The 13,892-nt window shown below is 41.7% G+C and overlaps 1 protein-coding gene across 4 annotated transcripts in view; it reads right to left on the bottom strand.

Annotated features, from left to right (window-relative positions):
* NEK4 (NIMA related kinase 4) overlaps positions 1-13,303 on the bottom strand; it is a 33,029-nt gene extending 19,726 nt beyond the window's left edge. For 2 of the 4 annotated variants that reach the window (XM_034996510.1, XM_034996511.1), the window contains exons 1-7: positions 13,023-13,303; positions 10,906-11,172; positions 9,761-9,958; positions 9,234-9,341; positions 7,285-7,439; positions 5,447-5,588; positions 2,557-2,961 (exon numbers count right to left, since the gene is read on the bottom strand). In XM_034996510.1, the coding sequence (XP_034852401.1) occupies positions 2,557-2,961; positions 5,447-5,588; positions 7,285-7,439; positions 9,234-9,341; positions 9,761-9,958; positions 10,906-11,172; positions 13,023-13,115 (1,368 nt within the window). In that variant the 5' untranslated portion in view covers positions 13,116-13,303. The remainder of the gene's footprint in view (positions 1-2,556; positions 2,962-5,446; positions 5,589-7,284; positions 7,440-9,233; positions 9,342-9,760; positions 9,959-10,905; positions 11,173-13,022) is intronic. The other 2 variants (XM_034996513.1, XM_034996512.1) reach the window with 2 other exon arrangements.
* Positions 13,304-13,892: the final 589 nt, after the last annotated feature.

Genomic DNA, 13,892 nt, shown 5'->3' with positions numbered 1-13,892 from the left:
TAAACTTGTATAAGAATGTTCATAACACTAACAACAAAAAAAGAATGTTCATAACAGCATTATCCATAGTAACCAAAAAGTGAAAACAACCCAAATGCTTATGAACTGATGAATGGACAAATAAAATATGGTGTATACATACAGTGAATTTATTTGGTATTTTAAAAAGGAATGCAGGGATGCCTGGGTGGCTCAGTTGGTTACATGTCTGCCTTCGGCTTAGATCATGATCCCAGGGTCCTGGGATCAAGTCCCACATCAGGCTCCCTGTTCAGTGGGGAGTCTGCGCCTCCCTCTACCCCTCTCCCCTGCTTGTGTTCTCTCTCACTTTCTCTCTCTCTCAAATAAACAAATCTTTAAAAAAGAAAAATAAAATTCCTTAAAAAAAGTAAAAAAATAAAAAGGAATGCAATACTGGTAGATGCTACAACATGAATAAACCTTGAAAACATCATGTTAAGTAAAAGAAGCTGTCACAAAAGGCCATAAATTGTATGATTCTATTTATAGGCATACCTCATTTTACTGTGCTCCACTTGATTATGCTTCACAGATAATTGTGGTTTTTTTACGAATGCAAAGTTTGTGGCAACCCTGCAATGAGCAAGTCTATTGGCTTTAACGCCTCTGTGTCACATTTTAGTAATTCTCATAATATTTCAAACATTTTCAATAGTATTGTTTTTGTTACGGTGATCTGTAATCAGTGATTTCTGATGTTACTATTTTAATTGTTTGGGGGCACCACAAACTGTGTCCATAAGAGATGGAGAACTTAATTGACAAATGTGTGTGTTCTGACTGTTCTACCGACTGGCTGTTCCCCATCTCTCCACCTCTCCTCAGGTCTTCTTATTCCCTGAGACACAATATTAAAATCAGGCCAATTAATAACCCTACAATGGCCTCTAAGTGTTTAAGTAAAAGGAAGAGTCAATAGATGTGGCAAACTTCACTGTCGTCCTATTGAAAGAAATTGCCACACTTACCCCAACCTTCAGCAACCACCACCGGCCATCAACCTCAAGGCAAGACCCTCCACCAGCAAACAGATTATGACTTGCTGAAAGTTCAGAAGGATGGTTAGGCTGTAGTGTAAATGTAACTTTTATATGCACTGGGAAACCAAAATTTAAATTTGACACCCCTTTATTGCAATATCCGCTCTATTGTGGTGATCTGGAATTGAACCTGCAATGAGGTATACCTGTATGTGAAATGCTCAGAATAGGCAAATCCTTACAGACAATGGTTGCCAGGGGCTGGGGGCAAGGAGCAATTATTATTGCAACTATTATTAGTGGGTATGGGGTTTCTTTCTAAGGTTATGGAAATGTTCTGGAATTAGACAGTGATGACTATACAACTCTACAAATATACTAAAAACCATTGAATCGGTACTTTAAAAATTAGAAAACTAAACAGAAGAAAATGAAAGAAGTGAACCTGAATATAATTTGAGAGCCAAGCAGAACAAGCAGGACACATAGTTTTATCCACAAAGTACTAAGAATTCCAGTGTCCAAAGAAAGTTTAAGACTTCAATCTAATGACTTTAAATGACAAGAGCGTTATACTTGGACTTTTCCACAAAAACAAAAATTTATTTAAAACATTTGAAAATAGGGGCACCTGGGTGGCTCAGTCAGTTAAGCGTCTGCCTTCGGCTCAGATCATGATCCCAGGGTCCTGGGATCGAGCCCCATGTCCAGCTCCCTGCTCGGTGGGAAGCCTGCTTCTCCTTCTCTCTCTTGCCTGCCTCTCCCCCTGCTTGTGCATGCCCACACGCTCTCTCTCTCCCTCTCTCTCAAATAAATAAAATCTTAAAAAAAAATAAAAATTAAACATTTCAATATAAATGTATAAAATAGTTTTATATATCTTATATAAAAGATATGAAATATAAAAATCTAATAGATCAAATTTAAATATTTTAGCACAGATTATAAAAATAGTTAAAATACATCTTAAATATATTTTTAGAATATTTTACATATAAAAATGAAAAGGTCACCAAATGTTCTGGCTTTCTCTCTAATCCTCAGCTATAGCCATGTTTTATCTAACTTACACTTCTTTCCAAGTTCAAGTAGAAGTTAACCTTTAAATTTACTAGAATAGTCTCTTAGTATCAAAATCCTTTTGCTCCTTTCCTTTTCTTCTTCTCTTCCTTCCCCTTTGGTTGCAACACATAAAATACTTTTTTTTATTCCTTAAGAAATAAGATCAATCACTAACTTTCCAAGCGCAAGAAGAAATGTGATGTTACCTACTTGGTAGAACTACCCATCCACATGGAGGCCTAAGGAAGAGTGACAAAGAAATGGGAGAAAACATACAAATAGCATGCTTCTACCAAATACCCTACAGTGGGGTACAACGCATCTAAGAATCCTGTGGGTCCTATCCTTTGGTTTCTGTAATGTTTAAACTGGCACACAGAATAACTGGTTTACCTAAAATGCCAACTAGAACACAATAAACAACACAACCCACATCTTCGTAACTGCGCTTTCCAGTTCTCTCTGAAACCAGCACCTCATGCATATCACTCACCTGGTCTTTCAGGTTTTGGTCTTTGTTGAGGGGCTGCAGAGGTCTCACTGGGTCATTCCTTTCCCCAGTGACATCATCAGAGGACCACGCGGGAATTAGGTTTCTGGGTTGAGGGCTGGGCTTAGTGCCATCCTGCAGCTTCTCCTTCACTTGAGAAATACTGCATTTACTTTCTAGCTCATTAGAGGCATCTAAGTGTCTTGGCTGATTCTCCCGAACTAAGTCGTCGCTCAGTGAATTCCTTCTTTCTGCAGGTAAGATGTCAATATTCACTTTACTGATGGTGGCTAACGATTCTGAGGTATTGCTCACATCTGGTTTGCAGATGTAGCCTTTCAGACTTGCTGGTATCTTCAAGGGGCCAATGACTATGGGTTTCTCCTGGGACAAACATTTGTCTTCACCCTGAGTGAAAATATGCTTCCAACTTATTACAGCACTCCTCATACCACTTAAAATTAACTCAAAAAAGGTACAGCAGGTTCCTCAGAAAGTTAAACATAAAATCACCATATGACCTGGCAATCTCACTCCTAGGTAAATATCCCAAAGAACTGAAAGTAGGACTCAAACAGATATTTACTCACCAATGTTTATAGGGGTTAAATAATCCCTAGCAGCATTATTCACACTGGCCAAAAGGTGAAAACAACCTAAATGTCCATTAGCAGATGAACGGATAAACAAAATATGATATACACATAACAATGGAATATTACTCAGCCAATAAAGAGGAATGAAGTACTAATACATGCTACAACATGGATGAACCTTAAAAACATGCTAAATGGAATAAACCAGACACAAAAGGACATAATGTATGATTCCACTCATCTAGAATAGGCAAACTAATAGAGACAGAAAGTAGATTAGAGGTTACCAGGGCCTGGGAACAGGAGGAATTGGGAACTATTGCTTAATGAATACAAAGTTTACTTAGAGTGATGAAAGGGTTTTGGAAGATAATGGTGATGGTTGCACAATATTGTGAGTGTAGCTAAGGCCACTAAATTGTAGGCTTAGAGGAGGCTCAAAATGGCAAGTACTGAGGTGCCTGGGTGGCACAGTTGGTTACGCATCTGACTCATGGTTTCAGCTCAGGTTGTGATCTCAGGGTTGTGGGACTGAGCCCCGCATTGGGCTCTGCACTCAGCGTGGAGTCGGCTTGAGATTCTCTCTCCCTCTGCCCCTCCTGCTTATGCTCTCTCTAAAATAAATAAATATTTTTTAAGAATGGCAAATTCTATGTCATATCTATTTCACCACAATAAATAGAAAATTTAAAACTTTTAAAATGAATCAACAACCTAAATATAAGAGCTGAAAATATAAAACTCCTAGAAAAAAAACAGGCAAACATCATCATGGACTTGGATTTGGCAAGGAATTCTTAGATATGACATCAAAAGCATAAGCAACAGGGACACCTGGGTGGCTCAGTCGGTTAAGCGTCTGCCTTCGGCTCAGGTCATGATCCCGGGGTCCTGGGATCGAGTCCCACATTGGGCTCCCTGCTCTGCGGGGAGCCTGCTTCTCCCTCTCCCACTCCCCCTGCTTGTGTTCCCTCTCTCGCTGTGTCTCTCTGTCAAATAAATAAATAAAATCTTAAAAAAAAAAAAAAAAAACCTTTAAAAAAAAAAAAGCATAAGCAACATAAGAAAAAAACAGATAAATTGGGCTTCATCAAAATTAAAAGCTTTTGTGCATAAAGGGACATTATCAAGAAAGTGACAAGCCAACCTACAGCATGAGAAGAAATACTCGTAAATCATGTATAAGGATCTACTGTCCAGACTATAGAAAGAACTCTTAGAACTCAACAACAAAAATACAAAAAACCCAATTAAAAACTGGGCAAAGCGCTTAACAGACATTTCTCCAGAGAAGGAATACAAATGGCCAAGAAACTTGTGGGAAGATGCTACGTCATTAGTCATTAGCGAAACGCAAGTCAAAACTACACTGAGATACTGCTTCACATCCATTAGGATGGCTAGAATCAGAAAAGTAGAAAATCACAAGAGTTGGTGAGGTTGTGGAGAAACTGGAGCTCTTGTGCACTGGCTGGTAGGAAAGTAAAATGCAACCACTCTGGAAAGCAGTGTGTTGGCTCCTCAGAAAGTAAATATAGAACTACCACATGACCCAGCAATTCCACTCCTAGGTATATATCCCAAAACAGGGACCCAAAGACTTGTACCCAAATTTTCATACCAACAGCCAAAAGGTGAAAACAACTCAATATCCACCAATGAATGAATGGATAAGCAAACTGTGGTGCATACGTACAGTGGAATATTACTCAGACATAAAAATAGATGGAGTACTGATACATGCTACCTCAAAAACATCATGCTCAGTGAAAGAAGCCAGACACGAAAGGTCACATATTATGATTCCATTTATATGAAATACTCAGAATAGGCAAATCCATAAAGACAGAATACACATTGGTGGATTCGAGGGGCCGGGTGGAGGAGAGTATGAGGATGATTACTTAATGGGTTTGCAGTTTCCTTTTGCAGTGACGTGGAATGCTTTGGAACTAGATAGAGGTGGTGGTTGCACAACACTGTGAATGCACTAAATGCAATTAATGGTTCACCATAAAATGGTTAACATCATGTTATATAACCTGCTTAAATAACCTATCGTTTTAATACTTTCTTTTTTTTAAAGATTTTATTTATTTATTTGAGAGAGAGAGACAGCGAGAGAGGGAACACAAACAGGGGGAGTGGGAGAGGGAGAAGCAGGCTCCCCGGTGAGCAGGGAGCCCGATGCGGGGCTCGATCCCAGGACTCTGGGATCATGACCTGAGCCAAAGGCAGATGCTTAACGACTGAGCCACCCAGGCGCCCCTCGTTTTAATAGTTTCTAAAATACATACCATTACATATGTCTTGGAGCCCTCAGAAGAGTGTGACTGGAGGGGAACTACTTTATGACTTGATTCAGCGTTTCCAGAGACCACTGCAGGAACAGGCTTTGACTTAGAGTCGCCATTTTTAATATTACTTTTGGAGGTTTTTCTTTATGAGGCAGAAAAGAAAAAATTATCATCAGTATAGTGAAAATGAAAGGTTTTTACATATCTGGGAAATGTGTATATGTATTATAAAAACTGCTCCATTTAGAGAAAATAGTATTCTAAAAACCAGGGGGCATTCCACAAAACACTTGACTAGTACTCCTCAAAATCAATCAAGGTCGTGAAAAACCAAGAAAGTGAGAAACTTGGTTGACTAAGGAGACAGGAGGACTAAATGTAATATGGTATCCTGGATTGGATCCTAAAAGAGAAAAAGGACATTAGTAGAAATACTGGTGAGGGCCAAATAAAGTCTGGAATTTAGTCAACAGTCAGGTACTGATGTTGTTTTCTTAGTTCTGACAAACGTACCATGGTAATGTAAGAGGTTTATGATAGGAGAAGCTGGGGGAGGGGTGTACAGAAACTCTCTGTACGATCTCTGCAACTTGTCTGTAAATACAAGATTATTCCACCATAAAAAATCAATGAGAAATTACCTCATGTACAGAAGAACCAGCATAATTGTCAAGTTTCGCATGTTTGTAATTATACCACAACTGCTTTGCCAAGTTTGAGAGTAAGAATGATTGGTGTGCTCAGCCTGGACTTGCAGAATGAAAGTGTACAGGATTAACCCCCTTTAGTGTGACATTTCTACAACTGAGCTAACTAACCCTCTGGAGACTTCAAAAGGACCATGAGACCAGTGCTGCGGAAGGCCAAAGGTCTGTTTGGTGCAAATTATAGACGGTGTAAATAAAAAGATGGTTTTTCTTTATCCCCTGGGGCCTCTCTAGTATTACTCTTAAATCTAACATGTCACAAGGCAGAGATCGTGCAGCTCTTAGATCTTGGAACAGCTATTTAGTGAAGGTAACCCCTGTAAGTCAAAGAAAGAAATTTTTCTCCTGAGAAATTATATGCGTGAAGAGGGAAATTTATGGAAATTCTCAGAAATTTGAGTGCTTAATTTTTAAATGTGACTCTCACATAGTACATAATATAACAGGCTTCTTAGATAATTTCATTTTCATATGGTTTCTAAAACATACAGCCTTTTGAAAGAATCATACTTGATATGTCTTGGGACCCTCTAAGGAATGTTAAAGTGATTCTCTAAATGGTTTTCTAGATTTCTGATTTTAGCAATTAAGTAAATCTCAACACACGTCCTAATCATGCAATTTTCCTTCATGTTTTTTTTTTTTAATATTTTATTTTATTTATTTGAGAGAGTGAGAGAGACAGAACAAGAGGGGGTAGGGTCAAAGGGAGGAGCAGACTCCCCGCCGAGCAGGGAGCCCAATGCGGGACCCGATCCCGGAATTCCGGGATCATGACTTGAGCCGAAGGCAGTCACTTAAACCAACTGAGCCACCCAGGCGCCCCTTCCTTCATGTTTAAAAAAGCTCACCACAGGGGCGCCTGCGTGGCTCAGTCAGTTAAGCATCTGACTCTTGATTTCAGCTCAGGTCATGATCTCAGGGTTGTGAGATCGAGCCCACGTTGGGCTCTGCACTGGGTGTGGAGCCTGCTTAAGATGCTCTCTCTCCCTCTCCCTCTGCCCCTCCTCCCTTCTCTCTCAAAATAAATAAATAAATAAAACTTCACCATAAATTCTACATATGAGAATTATAGAAGCTACCTTCTTTTATTCATCTATTTAGCCACCTATTTGCAAGGGAATATCTTACGCCTTTGTGGCCTCCAAAAACAGAGCGATTTGGCGCTTTATGTAAGGCTGCCTCAGGATGCTCCTCACAGAGGGTCTTTCTTCAGGCCTTTTGCTCAGCATTGTCCTTATCAGTTCTGCCAGCTCTGGGCTATAATCTTTTGGCATTGGTGGCAGCTACAAAGAGAAATAATATCACAATTATGACTCTGGTCTTTTGAAGCAAAGTATAAGGACAAAGTAGATGTTTCCAAATATTTCTTTAAAGTCATTATCCACAGAAGAAAAGAGCCAGCATACAGGAAGCTTACTAGTGTCCTGGTCATAGCAGCAAGTTGTGAGACTATAAAAGTATATCTTTTGGGGCATCTGGGTGGCTCAGTCATTAAGCGTCTGCTTTCAGCTCAGGTCATGATCCCAGGGTCCTGGGATCGAGCCCCGCATCGGGCTCCCTGCTCGGCGGGAAGCCTGCTTCTCCCTCTCCCATTCCCCCTGCTTGTGTTCCCTCTCTAGCTGTCTCTCTCTCTGTCAAATAAATAAATAAAATCTTAAAAAAAAAAGTGTATCTTTCAAGCCAGCAGTCCCATTTGAGGACTCTCTCCTTCAGAAATAAAAGCATGAGTTCCCAAAGACCAGGATATTCACTGCAACATTGTTCTTGCAGTAGTAAACAACTGGAAACAACTTAAATGTCTATCCATTGCATAGCTTATGGTACATCCTTCTAATAAAATGTTAGGCAGCTTCTTAAAAAATATGACAGGTACCGAACTGGAAAGATGTCCCTTGTATATTAAGTCAAAAAAGCAAGTTGTATACCAATATGTACTATCTGACTCCATCTCAGTTACTGTTTAAAAGTGCCCGTGTGTTTATGTGCATATATACACACAGACTGAGATATATATATAGACAGGAAAACGCTAGGAAGGCTATGCACAAAATTCCTAGCAATGGTGATCTCCAGTGGATAGAAAAGAATAAAAAGAGAGGGAAATTTCACTCCTTTCTTGTTTTGAGTCTTAAGTAGTGCAATTACAGGTATGGTTTACTTTTTGTGTTTTTCAATATTTTGAAATTAAGAAAGTGAGTCTTGGCATAATATTAAAATCAGTAGGTGGTTTACAGCTTTAAAACTTAATGGTGTGTGGGGCTCCTGGGTGGCTCAGTCATTAAGCATCTGCTTTCGGCTCAGGTCATGATCCCAAAGTCCTGGGATTGAGCCCCGCATCGGGCTTCCTGCTCAGCGGGAAGCCTGCTTCTCCCTCTCCCACTCCCCCTGCTCATGTTCCCTCTCTCGCTGTCTCTCTCTCTCTCTGTCAAATAAATAAATAAAATCTTTAAAAATAAATAAATAAAACTTAATGGTGTGTGGATACCGAACACTGCAGAGGACAACTAGCCTTGTGGGAAGTAATATATAAACGTGGTCACTCTGGTGTCTGTATCGTACACATTGCTTTCTGCAGTTCTTAATTGGCTACTTATAATTGTGATGATTACCAAAGGAGCAACATCTTCAAAGAGTAGACTGATTTTTATTTATTATTATCATTATTATTTTACATTGTTGCAAAGTGTCTTCTAATCACCAAGTACTGAGCAAGCTGGGAATGGAATGCGTACTTTGCCCAGAGTGGACTCATTTTAGATGGGGCTCATTTAACCACGGCTGCTCAGGAGAAGCTATCAATATCGTCTCAGGGCACCTGAATATCCTGTGGTTACAAGGTGGTGGTTTTCAAAAAGCCAATTCTTCAGAACCATTAAGCCACCTTTACAAATTAGTATTAAAAAATGATCAATGCCTTCTCTTTCTAGTTCAACCTTCTCCATAGAAGGGGCCTACTCTTCTTACCTATCCACCTGACATCAACGATGACTCATTTTTGCCAATAGCTACTTACAAAGCTGCATTAACTTAACCTTGCTTCAAATATGAAAAACAATTAGTTTCAGAATAATCTTTACCTTTCCTTCAATAATCCGATAAACTAAAGAATTCATGTCTTTTGCATTGAAAGCATGCTTCAGGGTGGCCATTTCATAAACACAGCATCCCAGAGCCCAAACATCAGACTAGAAAAGAAAAATAGTAAATAATCAAATGTCAGAATGCCTTACTGACATTTTTCCTCTGAGAAAAACAAAACAAAACAAAACAAAAAAACGTTTTCGGGGCACCTGGGTGGCTCAGGCAGGTAACATCTGCCTTCAGCTCAGGTCGTGATCCCAGAGTCCTGGGATCGAGCCCCACATTGAGCTCTCTGCCCACCATGAGCCTGCTTCTCCCTCTCCCCCCTGCTGGTGCTCGCTCTCTTGCTCTCTCTCTCTCTCAAATAAATAAAAAAAGAAATCTAAAGAAAAACCAAAGACCAAAAAACATTTTCCTCAAGCCAATTCACAGAGAATTCCTCTGACTTTCTATCTGATGGGTTCTGAAGTTATGAATACTGTCCTAGAGACAGGGTGAGCTGGCATATGCAGCTTAATCCTACCTTATAGTTGTAAGGTTTGTTTGAAAACAATTCAGGGCTCATGTAGTAGGGTGTGCCAATGAGGGTGCTAGCCATGTCACAGTGGTTCTCCAACACTCGAGCAATTCCTAGGTCACCCACTTTGATGATGTTTGTTCTTGTGAGGAAAACATTTTGAGTTTTCAGATCTCGGTGAAGGATGTGTTTTTCATGTAAATACTGAGGAGAGAAATAAAACTTCATTAAATATAAAAACACTTACCTACTTACATATTCCTGACTTCTTACATACCATCAACAATTGCATGAGTGAAAGAGTTTCAGTCACCTGAATAACAAAACACTACTGTTTTAATCATCTCTAAATAAAAAGTCTGATTTACAACTTTCCAAAGCAAGAAATTAAGTTCCATGCATTAATTTGCCCAGTATCTATCCTTCACAACTATTCCCTGGTACCTTGACAATTTTACCATCTAGCATTAAATGGATCCAGTTAAAAATACGCTTACAAACTCCCCCTGAAGGGACAAAGACAACTTGTACAGGGTCAGATGCACACTCCCCTCAGACTCATGAAATCTTCAGCTTAATAATATTTTCAAATATAACAAGATCACTTTTATTTAGACACAGTGTCTAAAATTGACACAAGGTCAATCCATTCTGGACATATCTGTCCAGATCCAGAGTGGTATTTCATAAACAGTCTTACATTTGAATGTGTGTATATTCGAACACAAACATGTTTTGTATTTCCACTCACTCTGCCACAGCAGGGTTAAAGCCCATACCCCCACAGTTTAAGCATATTAATTAGCCCAACCACCTTTCAATATGACATAGCTGACTAGCTGATAACAGACATGGTCATTTTTTGCTTTGTCAACTCAGGGCCCTTAAAATTGATTTTGCTGTGAATATTAAATGAACAGAGAACTGGCATCCCCTGCAAACTGAAATCCACGTCTACTTCAATATAGACATCATTCATTCAGAAACACTCTAATGCTATAGTGAAAGGGACTGAGTCTACTTCATAAATGGATTTTTTTTTAAATACGTTTTTTTTTTTCACGTAAGCATTCGGGGAAGCAGTTTCCTAAAATCCACCTGCCATCCCCCTGTCACCTTGGAGCGAGTGGAATGCTGTGTCTGGACAGTACCTGCAGGGCCATGGCAATCTGAACAAACCATTCCACCACCTGACTCTCAGGCAGAAGCTGCCCCTTCTGTTCTTTGAGCTTTCGGTACAGATCACCTCCTTCGCAGAAGCCCATGACGATGTACAGCAGACCGTCGCCTCCCTCCCATGACTCCTTATAGGTGACAATATTAGGGTGCTTCAACTGAGACAAGAGCTGAGCTTCCTGTTCAGCGGCTCGCCGCTCTCGGCTGGAGGCATTTCGGAGGTTCAGCTTTTTGATGACATACTATGGAGAAAACACGTGATTTTACAAGGTGCAAATAAGCATACAGTTTTATAGGTGCAGAATATTGAAGGGTTCTCCTGAAATGGTCCTCAAAACCAACCTCCAGGAGCCTGTCAGACAACCTATTCATTTTGTTATTTGCAAAGCCCAAAACTAGGGAAAAGATTTGCTCTAATTTACTGATATTTTCAACAGGTTAGACTTATAACAGGCTGGAGGGTCACAAAAAATTTATTATACTTTCCATCTGCATTTTACAATTTCATTAATGGCTAAAAAATGAGTCCATGTTAACATACAACTGGATCAACCATAAAACCTGTAGTAAAGATTCCTTAACCTCTAAGTTTCCCTTACAAAGGTATATAATATAAGGCTTGAAAATACATCTGCATGGGTGCCTGGGTGGCTCAGTCATTAAGCATCTGCCTTCAGCTCAGGTCATGATCCCAGGGTCCTGGGATCGAGCCCCGCATCGGGCTCCCTGCTCGGCGGGAAGCCTGCTTCTCCCTCTCCCATTCCCCCTGCTTGTGTTCCCTCTCTAGCTGTCTCTCTCTCTTTCTGTCAAATAAATAAATAAAATCTTAAAAAAAGAAAATACATCTGCGGACAGAATGGATTCATAGATCGCATTGGATACTCAAAGGGATCCATGGCCTAATAAGGTTAAAAATCACTGATTCGCAACATTAAAAATTATTCCCACTTAAAAAGAAAGTCAATATCCCCTGACACCTTGTCCTGATACATTGCCCACAACCAATTAACAGTCCATACAGTTCATTAATCAACAAGGATATATATAAATGTGCTTTGTAAAGTGTAAACTACTGCTCAAATGTGAGGGGCTATTATTCCCATCAATATCCCATTCTCCACTCAAAAAATCCAATGACACACCCACCCCATTCCCCCTATCGCTACTGAATAAATCTCTTAAACCTGAGTTTGTGTTCCAGGCAGAGCTACCAGCACCACCAAGCAGAATAGACTAGAGAGCCTTATACTTGGGAGGGACATCTCTTTTCAGCTTGCCTGGGGCACTGCCACTGTCTTGGTGTAATTATTAATAGCGCCTCCTTCCAGTCTCGAAATTGTCCCAGTTTGTATGATACATTATATGGTCACCCTACTTACAAACCCTTTTAGAGAACTGGCTCATCCTGAGGGTCATGGGATAAAGTGCTCTAAAGAAAGGAGTGACAGCATTAGCTGTAAGTTTTAGAGGGATCACTGAGATGGCAATGAAAGTGATGGACTGAAGAGCGAGGATCAGTGGAAGCCACGGCCACAGCTCAGCTAAAGATTACGACGTCCTGGGTTGGGGCGGTACCAGTGGAGATAGAGAAGAGGCCTGCTGGCTTAGTGGACAAACGAATGGGGGCAGTGGTGTGTATCAAGAATGACACCTGGATATGTCCAGCTGGGGCAAGTGGATGGTGTGTGGTCCTACTCACTGAAATGGGGACCATGAAAGGTTTGGCGGGAAGATGATGAGTTTTAAGTGAGTCCAACAGTCTCCAGGTCAGATGCACGCGGCCCTTCAAAGAGTAATACCTGCCAGGCGCTGTGTTAGATTGTGGGAATGAATGATCTCACGGAATTGTCAGGAGTGGAGGAGGTGCGTAGATCAAGCACAACAATTAATACTATCAAGGAGAACTACAGGGAGTGTGGGGCGCGTCTTACAGTAAGGCCTGGCCTACTCTTGGTGGTGTGGGACGGCTTCCCTGAAGAAGGGACATCCGAGGTGAGCCCCCTTCAGACCACCCGCAGCCTAGCCTTCGGACTGCGGCCTCGGCATATAGCTGCCTGCCCTCCACCCCCTGCCGGGCCCCAACCCCGCCGACCTGCCTGCCGTCCCGACGGTGCCTCACGAGCGTCACCTCCCCGTAGCTGCCCCTGCCCACGACCCGCAGGTAGCAGTAGGCGGCCAGGGGCATGTTCCCGGCGCCGGCCCAAAGCTGTGATGCGGCGGCAGCGGCGGCCAGGGTCGCGGGCCGCGGCAGGAGACCCCGCTCATGCCCAAGAGGCCGCTGTGCTGGCGGCTGCTGAGACTGTCGGGCCCCTACGCGAGCTCGGAGGCTGGGCCCACAGCGACGCCGCTGCCATAGCGATCCCGGCCAGCGCAGCCCCGCGCATGCTCCCGCGGCCCGGAAGCACCCACCACAGAGCCGAAGCGCCAGGCGGCCAGAGCGGTTCCGCCATCCAGGAGGATCCGCCATAGAGCCCAAGCTCCGGGCGGCCAGAGCGACTCCGCTGGTCCTGGCGCGCGCGCCTTCTGCCTCAGTTCCACCGCCGAGAACTTCCGGGTTGCCGGGAACAATAAAGTAATAGAAGCTTCCACGTATTGAGCACATACTTGACCTAAGCGCTTTTTGAAAATATTCGCCGTTCGTTTTACAAATAATTTTATTAACCACCTACCATGTGCCAGACCGACAGAGTTCCTCTCTTCCTGAGGCTCCCATTCTAATCGAGGGATGACAGACTAGATTCTACAAGTAACATTTGTTACATTTGCTTTATCACGCAATGGTTAATGTATGCATCTAGCAATCCATCTTATTTTTTACGCATTTCAAAAGCAACTGAAGGTATCAGTACACTTCACCCCTAAAAGCTTCAGCTTGTGCATTAGGAAATGCAAAGTACTCTCATAACTATCCAAACCCCTGCACTGTGACTTGACCAAATTCTAGCATGGTTTTTAACAGCTT

This window comes from Mirounga leonina, unplaced genomic scaffold, assembly GCF_011800145.1.
Source record: "Mirounga leonina isolate KUSES-001 unplaced genomic scaffold, KU_Mleo_1.0 Mir_94, whole genome shotgun sequence".
Lineage (NCBI taxonomy): Eukaryota > Metazoa > Chordata > Mammalia > Carnivora > Phocidae > Mirounga > Mirounga leonina.
The sequence above is the reverse complement of the archived record's forward strand: the minus strand, read 5'-3'. Positions and strand labels throughout refer to the sequence as shown.